General features: G+C 46.0%; 1 protein-coding gene across 2 annotated transcripts in view; it reads right to left on the reverse strand.

Moving 5' to 3' along the window:
• Positions 1 to 9402, reverse strand: part of ctnnal1 (catenin (cadherin-associated protein), alpha-like 1) — a 30916-nt gene extending 21514 nt beyond the window's left edge. The window contains exons 1-2 of one of the 2 annotated variants that reach the window (XM_057021572.1): positions 9017 to 9402; positions 7724 to 7809 (exon numbers count right to left, since the gene is read on the reverse strand). Coding sequence is in view for 1 of the 2 variants with exons in the window: in XM_057021570.1 (XP_056877550.1) it covers positions 9017 to 9112 (96 nt within the window). In the remaining variant the exon portion in view is untranslated. The remainder of the gene's footprint in view (positions 1 to 7723; positions 7810 to 9016) is intronic. The other variant, XM_057021570.1, reaches the window with a different exon arrangement.
• Positions 9403 to 12400: the final 2998 nt, after the last annotated feature.

Consider the following 12400-nt stretch of genomic DNA (forward strand, 5'->3'; position numbering starts at 1 on the left):
TGGGAAATCTATCAAGTCTAAGTGGGCTACTGAGGGTGCTAAGCAAAAAGCTCCTCTGGAATACCTCTGATCACAGCTCCCAGTGCTTTATAGTTTGACAGAATCCAATCAGCCTTAATTAAAACAGTTGATATTATTTATATATTAGGACTGTGTAAAGTACACACTTTAAATGCTTGGTCCATAAAAACTGTAACTGATATCGGACGTAGCGAACAATTGGGAAAAATCATTATGGGACCTTGCTGACCTGGTTTGCTGGTGCTGGTTTGACAGTAATATGTAATCTGCAGTGGGATCAGTTGGGCTGATATGAGGCAGGAAGTCTAGAGGGAGCAGCAGCACCAGCAGCTGATAACAGCATGATAAACCTGGAAGAAAATCAGACGGGCAGCTGTGACGGGAAAATGGACGACGGAGGGACGCGCCGCGTTTGCTAAATAAGGAAAGGGGTGGACAGCTAAGAGAGGCTAAAAGAATAGATGGAGTGGAGCGGTGCTGTAGGGGGACAGAACCCAAAATGACCCTGGTGTAGGATCAGCTGGATAATATTTAGCTGTTGGGTCAGGAATGGGGACGGATGAGGAGAGAACAAGGGGCCTACTGGCACAAATACACAAGCATTTGGTTATTGGACTTTAGTGTGTGAGAGTGTCCCGGAATTCCACCCTATAGCACACCAACTACCAAATCCTTGTATTCCACCACCTGCTGTGTTTAAACCATGTGTGAATACAGTCAATATTCATCCGAGAAATAGACTCAAAAAGAAAACACAAGCCACAGCTGGAGGCTGCAGGATTACCTGCTTCTTACCTGCTTCCTCATCATTATGTAGGGAGGTATTCAACTCCAACCCAGTCAAATAGCTCCTGATATGACTGTGCGGAATTTCATCCCAACCTGCCCATCAGTGAACAGTTACTCTAATCCTAAACTCCCTCAACTGTTGGCCACCTTCTTCAAAGATGTGGTTGTGTTGGTTTAGTGTTGAAGAAACTAAGAAGAAACGCAGCCTTCTATTAGTCGTAGGCTAAGAATATGTCATCGTCTGGATAAGGAGTATGCTTAGGAGACTTCTGCAGTTGGGGCGGAATGATTTCGTCTGATGGTGCACAGGAGAGTTTTACATATGCACGAAAACAAATTATTGCTTCTGCTAATGAGATATATGCTCTTTCTCAAAGCAGTTGTTTTTTTTAACCAGATTTTAATAACTTCTGCTGTCAAATAAAAAGTAAAACAGCGAATCCACTTTTCCCCCTGTGTTTTCATTAGAAGTCCGCCAGCCTAGGTGCTGAGACAAGTCTCAAATTTTTCATTCCGGCGTGCGCGTAATGATTAAACAGTGTAGCTGAAACGGCGGCAGTTTGCCAGCAGCTGAATCTCTAAATATTTCAGACAGCGAGCAGCCAGAACATGCATCTTCTTATCCTTTCCAACAGATTTGGAATAATGTGAAAGGCCACACAGAGGCTCGTGCAAAAGTACCAAACCCAAAGCAGACGCAGATAAAAGCCTACACAAGCGTACATGAGCCTGGTCCTGCTCAAGGTTTCTTCCTGTTAAAGGGGAGTTTTTCCTTGCCACTGTTGCTTGTTGGGGGTCAGGCCCTGGGATTCTGGAAAGCATCTAGAGACAATTTTCATTGTAACAGACGCTATATAAATAAAGATTGATTTGATTTGATTTGAAGAGGATGCAGGAGCTTCCCTGGCCTCCTTAGAGAAACCCTTTAGAGGAACATGCTTTGGATATTTCACTGAATGAAATCTGCAGAATCGGATTATTGCATGTGGGAAATGTTTGCATCCCTCCGAAGGTGTAACATAAATCACACCTTTGACACCAAACGTCTCCAAAGTAACCGCGAAGCCTTGAGCACTTTGGCCCTCTGATGGTAACCATCCTGCGTCCTGTTTGTTTTGGTTAAAATCTGATATGAAAGCAATAAAATCCGAAGTATTTTCTGATTAGGTTCTGTTTATTCTTCATTCTGATCCTCCTGAAGTCAATTAAGCAAGTAATAAAGAATCTCGTACTAATCCAAGACAAATGGGGAGATGCTCTGAATGAAGCAGCATCAGGCAACATCTGCCTGGGGTCGCGTTCTTGGACACAGCATGGCGTGATGACAACTGTCTGCTTTCAAATCCCAGAGGTACAAAACAAAAGCCAGACATTGGCAAGTCAGGCCCCCCTTTGGGCTGCCTTCACACGGAGCCGTGTTTAATGATTGGGTAATTACCCCAAATCCTTGGGGTTAATCCCAAACTGCTCGCCAAACCAGCCTGGCAAACATTCCATCAGTCATCATGATGGGTAATTACAAGTAATGGACAAATAATCATGCGGGGTGAACAGTGTGTGAAAGTGATATGACGGAGTTTTGAGGCAGCAAAAGCCCGTTCGGAAACAGCGCCCGTCTGGAGGCTGCTGACCTGATACACCTTCCATAAAATGCTGTTGTTTCTCCTTTAATAAAGATAAAAAGCGAGCAAGAATGGGGATGCGCGTTGAGTTGTCTCTGGCGGAACAAATCGAGCGAAAATGGCTGCAGCTATATAGCAAGCCTCTTCAAAAAAAAAGCAGCCTGATGAAAGTCGAGAGGGGGGAAGCGACGGGTGTCGAGAAATAAAGAGCCGTGACTGCGAATTCTCCTCAAAACGGCAAGTAAAAAAGAATTTCCAAGAACGTATTTTTGAAGGCTTGACATCTGAATGAGACCTCAGAAAGTGAGTGACTCCATTAATAAATAATCGGAGTGCGTCGGAGCAAACAGCTGAGCGCAGAGCGGCGGGGGCTGAGCCGAATCACTCATTGATGAAGGTGGTGAGAGCGGGAAGCCAGAGGTGGGAAAGGCCGTCCATGCATACCAGCCATTAAAGGGAGTGCAAAGGTCTCACTCTGGTAGGCTCTTGCTGTGATGTGCATATAAGCAACAGAAAAACACAGCACTTACTTGACCATCCAATAAAAGGTGAGCAGCTTGGAGTTATTTATATACAGTAGATTGGCAGCGTTATATTTGACACGCTAGCGGATTCTCAGCCGCTGCTCTTGAATCGGAGACGAGAAGTCGCTCCTGATATCACATCAAAGTCTCCATATATCAGCACTTCCTGTGTGGTCGTTGTGGTGTTAGTACCTCCGCCCAGTACTGCCGAGCCATTAGGAAGGTAAGAGCTGATTGGTCAATGGGTGGGATTGCACAGGTATATTGGTATCTAAATAAGGTATTTATCTATCTAAATGCAAAATATTTTTTCCTGGCCATCGTAAGTGATGTGTTTCATGCAATAGCATCATTCCCTTTATAAAAAGGCACCTCCTATTTATCCTGAAACAACATTCCACCTATAATCTCCTCAGTATCAGGTTAACATGATTACATTCTAATGTTTTACATCCTATTAGCTTACAATTGTGCTTTCAATACTGTTACTCCCCCCCCCCCAAGATATCTTGTTGACTCTCAAGTATAGTTTATCACAAACGGGACAACCAGATCTCGCTAAGCTGGTTACATGCTGTTCCAATTACCTAACTTGGGGATTAAGTCTCACAATACAAAACAAAGAAGGAAAAAAAGGGTAAATTATCCTCTGAGAAACGGTGAAGCTGAACTTTTCGGCTCTGCAGACCGACTGTAGCCACTGGCTGGATTTTCAGTGGGCGCCCAAACTAATGAGGTGATGCGGGGACACTGGCCTCTCTGGAGAGATGGAGATTAAAGGAAGAAAATGGGGAGGAGGGAGAGACGGGCTGAAATGAAGCACCTAGGCAAGGAGCAAGAGAGTAAGGTGTGTGATTGGGAAACAAATTCATGAAATTGGATGGAGCAATGAAAGGAAGAGTGGAAGGCATACAAATACGGTGCCGATTTCCTAGTACTGACAACCTCTCATGTCCAGAACCTCGGTTCCTCTCAGTAAGAATGAGATGATGTAGGCTTGTAATTACAGGTGCTTTACTGAGAATACAACTGACTATTTACTATGATTTTAGTAGATAAATATATATATATAAATTCAACAACAAAATAGGAAATAAATGGGACATTTTGAAATGACTTGCTACTCAAAATTATGAACAGATCTGCATTCTTCCCCTGCTGCCACGTCAAAACTCATCTCTTTAAAATAACTCATTATAGAGAGGGGAAGAGTTCAAAGATGCTGGAAGAAAGCAATTAGCGCGCGCGGAGCCAGACTCCGTGGTGCGTTCGACAATGTTGCTGCAAGAGAACAAACATGACGAATACCGATGTCATCTGGGATGTGCACAGTTTAACTGAGCTTTGCTAACAATTGGCGTGACGTCGGAAGTTGGTCCTTAAATGCAGCGGAGAGTCGAATAACTGATGTTTCCTCCTCCTCAACACTAGGTGGCGATAAGCATTTGCTGGGTTAATGCGGCCCCCTTTCTGGTTGAGCTGCATCATCACATTACGATGTAGAGAATGGATAATCGTAAAGCCTTGTTTACTTCCTAGGTAACTTACAGATAAGATGCACACTATCCCTTGTTGCCTTTTTATTCCACGACTCTTAATGGATGTTTGTTCCAATGTCACACGCCTGGGGTTGTGCGTTGTTGCACATGCATCCTCTAGTTTAACTCCGATTATTAGTTGGACTAATGTGTCCGGTTCTGAGGCAATAATTTGTTTTTTCGAGTGTCGTGTGAAGGTACTGAGTGTTCTAGCACATCAACACGACAGTCTGGGTTCTGGATGTGCGCTTAAGGCATCGAGACAAACTAATCCCTGTAAACCTCTAATATCCTTTGCAGGCAGAGCATCTAGTTATTTATTTAATTTCTGAAGCTGTGCGAGAACACAAATCTGCGAGAACACAACCGAAGAACCAAACCCTGGCGTGGACAATAGGTTGTTTTGCACATGCATTCAATGGTGAAGCCATTATAACAACCAGGGTCCAGTTGTCTGAAAACTGGAGGGAACCTTAATCAATTCACATCAACCAAACAACCCAAACCATACAATTTAAAGCATTTTGTGATTTCTTTAATACGCTGGTGGCCACATAAGACCAGTTTTTTTAAGCTTCCAGGGACCCACTTTTACAGCTCAATAACACACGCACAATAAAAGGTGCGACTTTCTTATCTGGGAGGATATTAAGCAGGGAGAGGTGATGGGAGCGACGTACGACCGACTGCACTTAAAGTGAACGGCCTCCACTAACGACTCCCCTGATAGTAATAGTGGGAAGAGTTGTGAGAGGGGGTGCAGGGCTGAACCGGTAGAGTGTGTGTTTAGGGAGACAGAGAGAGATGATAGAAAGTGCAGTTGGTTGGTTTAGGGAGTGACGGGACAGGTCACCAGTTCATTACAGGACACAACCACACCCCTTGGGGCAATTAAAAGCCCCCAGCCTATGAGCATGCTTTTGGACTGGGGGGACTTCTTCCCCTAAGATAATTGTGCTAACCACTGTCTGCTGTATCACAAACACGCTGTTGTGTGTGTGAGGTAACACGTACGTCATCACGACCTCATAAGATGAAATATCTGATATATTGTGCAGTCTGATCTTAACTCTCCAGCGACGCAGACGCACACGCGGAACACACAAAACGTCGACAAAGCCGACTGGTTGACCACCTGCTACACATCGAGCAAAACCAATGACATGAGTCAGACTCAGTTTTATCCATATAGCTTGCGCAAACCCGCAGGGAATTTGCAGAAACACTAAACCAGGCGCCCCGCCAGGCTCGGATTCTCGGAGAACAAAGATGAATACTGTATAGGAGAAGGGAGCGAGGGTGAGCATTCGACGCGCTGCGTTCAGTGACCTCACTGTTGCTGGTTACGTAGGAAATATACGCAGGGTCTGACTGGCCTGCATTTAAACTCAAGTCCACTGCGCCTTCAATCAAGCTCTCGTGTTTACAAAGGTTCACCCGGTAATAAAATGTCAGGCAGTTTCGCCACAGATTTGTTACGATTCTGCAGGGAAAAGACTGCAAATACCAGAGCATGACAACACATGACAACACCCCCCCACCTGGACTCATGCACAACAAAGGCCTATTTTGTCTCATTCCCCAGAGATGATTCATTTTTGCGCTGTACGCACGCGCAAGCACGGCGACTGGGCGCCGTAATCCTCGTGTGGTTTCACCTCCATCCCACAGAACCATTAGTCTTCATTAACATCATACAGCTGCAGGAAGCAGATCTGTTGGAGCTCACGGAAGCGCCGATGCCTCTCTGTCTCATAAAAACACAAAGCAACTGCAGTCCCAGCACGCCTGTCATGGAGCACGGGACAAGAGACGTGGGAAACAGTGCTGTGCAAAGCAGCCCCCCCCAACCTAGATTTTTTAAAAAGCCTCTACCACACAGAGCTTCTGAAATTATGACACAAAAAGAGTGATTTTATAATAGTCTTCTTTTAAGACCTTTCTTTACGGATTAAAAAAGTAATCACATGACCACAATGTCACAACTTTTAAAGCATTCAGCGGTCTGATCAAAGCCTCAGATATTATCCTCATCCCCTTTACACAAAAACACCCTCACGGCTCGTCAGACCCGGGACCACCCCGGCTGCTCTGGAGGTGTTTTCACCTCAAACAAACTCCCCCCCTTGAGCAAGGAGGAAAAAGTGATTGATTGTTGCTAATTGCCCACCAGCGCGTCCTGGTCGCCATCACTGGTGGCACCATCAAAGGTGGAAGCATTCACTCGGCTTTCCTTCTCCCCGCGTGACGCCCATTACATTTCTTGACCACCACTGGCTCAATTCATTACCCTCACACTGCAGGGCCATTCATATGGAAATGGTTGCGCTAGAAAAGTAGTAGAAGAAGAAGAACGGCATGCAGGAGAACTTCCAGCTGGGGCACAAACTGGTAAGACTGTGAATGTTGGGGGGAGGCATTTATAAAGAAAAAAAATCCAGCATTTTCAAAAACGCTGCAAAACTCTTATGTAGCCTAAAAGTACGGTGTGTGTGTGTGTGTGTGTGTGTACATAACCCAACGCCAGGAGACTCCCAGGCCTGTAATTATACCTTTGTAGGAGTAAAGCTGATAAAAGCAGGCTGAGGAGAGCGCGGAGAGGCGCGATGCACTGTAAAAGCAGATAATGCCCCCCCTTATCAAACACCGGGTTTCTCAATAACACCGCTGGGATTTATTACTATATTCTCCCCTCCTTCGGTGTTATCGTACGAGCCCCTCCAACACATCTCAGAGCTCCATTAGGGAACATCCAAGCAACGCAGCCCACGGCGCATCTAAACTGACCACAATAATTCAATTAGAAGCCCGTGTCATCGCCGACTCTCCTGACCACATAAACCCCATTACTGGATTATTTTGTTCACGTTAAGGAGATAATCTGTCTCTGAAGGATAACTGCGCGCCTCACGAGAACGCCAAAACCCTCCTCGAGAATTAATGCGTGTAAAATGACATGGAAGGGAAAATAGGTCAGGAGGCGGCACGTTGCGGGAAAATGTCCGAAAACATTGCAAAAGGCTTCCTTTGGTCTGACAAACAAATCAAAAACTGACATTTTGAGAAGCCAAAGATCCACATTTCCAATGGCAGAAACACGTTGGTGCGCAACAGCAGAGCAACAGGGAGCTTTTAGATCATGTTTACAGGAGTTTGTAGCGGTTAATGCTCCTGCAGACGCACCGGCTGAAAGGTGAAGGCAACGGTCAGCGCTGCCCGAGTGACTGACCTCCTGACGGCAACAAGCGACAGATGTAACATACGGAGATAACAGTCCTTGGAAATGTTGACTCTTTCACTTCAGCAAAGATGTTGCTATGGGGATATGCGTCACCGAGAGCGGGAGAAAAAAAAGAAAAATTCAGTAAAGATTGTCCTTGAGGCCCACAATTCAAGCGAGAAGTGTAATATTGTAAATGTTACTTGAGTATAGGGCACATTCTTATAGAGGGGAACTCAGCTAGCGGTTGCTGGAACTTAAATGTAAGGATAATGCAAAGCACAGCAGATTGAATGCCTGCTTTGTATATGTTGGCACTTCCACAAAGTTCAGTTTCCATTCCCGCTTAAACTCACCGTTCTCTCGGAGGTACAACCTGTCAGTGCCGGCTGGACTAATGTCCCTCAGATTAGGCAGCGTGGCGAGAGACAGGAAGCAGGCTCCCAGTGTTGCGGGGGGGGGGGGGGACAGTGTCAGAGAGGTTCCAGCTCGGGAGCGTCCAGACTTTAACTCACCAGCAAGGTGCAACCCTCACTGACCCTTTACCCCCCCCCCGTGCAGGAAGAGGTTTGCTTTTGATCGACAGGTATTCAACAGATGCATCCCGCTGTAACACACATGCGGCCCCCCCAAAAGACCCCGACTATCCTTCAATTTACAGGGCTGCTTTGCAGCTAAAATCGTTCATTATCTTGTTGACCTGCTCCCCCGACTTTTAAAGCCTCAGCTGCTGTTTCAAGTGTGCAAGCAAGGGGTTGTTGAGAGCACTCGGGGGCCTTAAGTAGGTGTTTCATCTTCTTGTGTGATTGAAAACCAAAACGTACTTCGGAGCACCTTTGCACAAAGACACACACAAGACCCCCCCAGACAAAACTTTTGCACCCTCTTCAACACCAGAGGGTTAACCTCGTTTTAGCCTGTCTCTCACCAACCAAAGCCAAATGTTTGCGTCTGCTTTTCTGCTTTTACTCCGTTTTGCATGACAAAAGTGAGATTAATCCCTTCACGTGTGCAACTTGTGACGAGTCTCAGAGGTGGTGTGTGTGTGTGTGTGTGTGTGTGTGTGTGTGTTGAGGGGCTTTTAACCAGCGCTCACAACAGCAAAGTGTGTAGTTACAGCGTAATAAAGTAACTTCCCCACCATGCGACTCAAATCAAGCCCCCCCCAGCACCAGCAGGTTAACACGAGCCTCAAAGTTGGGCTCATGCCTGCTAACATGGCTGATGTTCCGGAGCCAAAGCAGCTTTTTGGGGTCTAAAGAAAAGTATCAAATGTCGCCGAGCAACTTGTTTTCCGCTCACCTGCGTCACCAGGGGGATCAGCGTCTGCTCCACCGAGCGAGTTTTGATTTCCAGCCCGGAGTCGAAGTTGCTGTTGCCGCACGGAGGTGAAGCCATTCCCGCCGAGCTGAGTTCAGCCTGGCCCGGCACACAAAGGCGTCTCTCGGTCCACCGAGCGCTCCTCCTCGGCTTGTTTGTGCCGCCGCCGGCGCGGACGCGGGCTGCTGCGGTTCAGGGAGCTGCTGGCGCGGTGGTTCGTGGAGCGGCCGCCCGCTGTACGCGCACGCCGACCGGATCCGCTGTGGCTTCGGTGCTGCTGCCGCCGCGGCGCCCGCTAATGTCCATGTAGCTGAGCGAAGAGCGGCGGGGAAGCGGACTGCAGCGCGCACACGCGCACGCACGCACACCCGCACGCACGCTGGCTCAACCCTTGGTCTTTTTTTCACTTTAGTGCTTATTACTCAGACTCTTTGCTGTTCAGCTCCATCACATTGCTCCATTCTGAGTAGAAAAGGGTTATAGATTATATAAAGGAATCAGGTCTACAAGTGCACTGCGTGAGGCCGAGCTTTGTGTTTGGCTCCCACGCGCTTTTTACTTCTCTTTTTCATTGTTTAAACGTGCTTGGTGGAAAAAAGTTTCCGCTTCGTTTGCAAGAAATTACTGCAACGGGGGGAAAAGTGTTGAGAAACCAAATATGCTGTCCTGTTACATTCGTATTAACTTTATACTGCGTGAACTCCCCATGCAAGCACCTAAAGGCAGTGTGATAAATAGAAGCAGGGGTGATGCATCATCCACCTGTGAACAAAATTTATGATTCTTGGAGGATCCAACAACAGTTCATTCGTCAATCCGCCTCCATTTTAAGCAGTGATGACACGAAGGTGTCACCAAATGAAGTTTTCCTCTCAGAAATAATGCAGGGTATTTTCCCTACTGCAACCTGTTACCAGGGGGCGTGTGAGGGAGAGTTTGGAGAGCTGTCCATTTTCTTTTTACTCCTATAATAATGCCGTCACGCCAACATTTAATATCCATAGAATATAACAACCTTAAATGCATTTGAAGTCGGATTTGAGCATCTGCTTGGATGCGACGGATGAATTTATGAATTGATTTGATGCTAATTTCACACTGGGTGATGTTCAATCAGTGTTGTCTTTTTAAAAATTCATAACCCATCTGTCCATGCTGATTTCAGAGCGGCCTGCAGAGAGAGGGAAACGGAGGGAGAGGAACATATCTTTGGTGCCATCCTTGAGACAGAATCTCACATTATCCCCTGCAGGCTGAGAATCCCTTATCATCCCCTCCAAAAACGCGCAGATATGCCAGTCAAGCCCGACTGACCGAGCCATGTGGGATAGCTGCCCCCAATCGGAACCTTTAAAAGTGCAAAGGCAGGGCGAGATCCTCAAGCCACCCAAAACCTTGTTACCAAAAGCAGCAGCGCTTGTTAGAGATGCACAGATCTGTTAAGGGGGAATCATTTCAGCAGGCAGTTGTCCTCCCCCATAAAAGCACTAAAAATATGTTTGCTAAAGCTGAGATTCAACCCTGACAGTAAAATGAGAGTGAAATGATGTTCTACATTCATCTTTTGTGACCCACACTGGTCCTGTAACTCTTCTCCCAGTGCTATTACACATAAATGTGTGAGTAATGTCCACATCAGCTCAAATTCTGGCACAAAAATGAATCAATCAAATGAAAATGCTCATATGGTTCGAGAATATATGCTGAAACATTCCATTTTTATATATTATTCCTTTTTAAGGATCATTTTGGTGACCTTTGGTGTAAGTTTAGTGTTTACATATACAGTAAACTAGAAAAATCCGTGATGCAGCTGTTTATTTTTCCTCACATCAGCAGTCTGAATCAGGCTTTTTCACCTGCGTGGCCCAAAAACAGACGTTTCCTGAGATGTGAGAATGATGGAAAAATCTCCCCTCAAATACTGTCTGTGGAGCAGCTTTGTCTTCGACTGAGACTCTTTCCGCACCAGAATGACACTTTTATAGTTCTTCCTAAAGTGTCTGAGGATGCAGTAATCTTCGCTGTCAATGCGCGCCTCAGAAAATCCAGCATTTCACGTCAAAATGATCATCCCTTTTTGCCAAGCGCGCACCCCCAGGGACCGGGCTAAATTAATTGCACGGAGGAAAAAAAGAAAAACCTGCAGCGGAGTGCTGAAGAGAGGCGTGATCTCGCCTCTTTTGCATCTCGTGCACCTCACATGCGCTCTTCCAGCATTCCTCTGTTTGATGGCCGACTCATTTATCACAGATGGTGTCTGTACACGGCGGAATGCGCTGAACCGCGATAAAGAACCAGCCACTGCAACCCAACACACGCCAAACATGGTCCAAAGTGACATGGGCTCATCGGAGAGGATTTACTGTCAGAAAATAGCAGCCTGCAGATGTTAAACTGATGTTGAGCGCATCCAGACTGATACTGAGTGTGTGCACAGGCGGGCCAAATGAATGCGCCTCTCCTTGAATGACACAAGAGAAGCAGCACTCTGCGGCAAAGGCAACGGCTCCACAGAAGAAAAAAACCCGTCCCTAGCAATGATCTGTGATTGCCTCTCATCAAACTAAAGCTGCTTTATGGTAACAGGCGTGTGATGTTACCATGACACACAATATGCTGCACAACGGAGATGTGGAGCACATACAGCTGCTTGGAACGCATCCCAGCTTTCCATAGCTGCCAGATCTGAGATGAGTCAGGGGAACCTTGGGGTCGTCTCACTCTGTCACTTTTTTAAGCGACTGCAGGAGGACGCACTCTATTTTCCACTCAAGTGCTGTTGACAGTGTCTCTGCATTGTCTTTAGTCACGCAAGAATACCCCGAGTCAGCACAGTCAGAGAAGAAAAATAGCCTTTCTCATTTCTCTTGGCTTTTGAGATGTTGCTTTTGTATCATATCGACAAATGTCTTCAAATAGCTACCTGTGATCACGTCAAGTGGTTTTTCCAGACCCACTGTGCCAGCACGGCTTTTGAAATGTACAGAAGCAGAAGCACATTTAAATAGAAATGTAGGGGGAATATAATAGCAGAGCAATCCTTAACTATTGCTATTATTCACTGTAAAATAGGCAGCCGGTTCTTCAAATACCAGACTTCCTGTAATACCACAAAAAAATGATTTAGAATTTTTACATCTGTTGTGGACGATTTAAGCGTTTAATGACTCTCTTCTGCCACCACGCGGCCACTGTTTATTAGTGCAATTTTAGGCTCAAAAGGCTCAACTATTTATTTTTAAAAATCTTCTAGACTCGAACAGAGCTAAAGGGTAGTGTGTTCATGTCCCATGTTCCATTATAAGCGAACTCTGTTCATCAAAATATCGGTTTATATACTCGTATTATAAATATAAATAGGTC

This window comes from Takifugu flavidus, chromosome 21 (genome assembly GCF_003711565.1).
Source record: "Takifugu flavidus isolate HTHZ2018 chromosome 21, ASM371156v2, whole genome shotgun sequence".
Taxonomy (NCBI): domain Eukaryota; kingdom Metazoa; phylum Chordata; class Actinopteri; order Tetraodontiformes; family Tetraodontidae; genus Takifugu; species Takifugu flavidus.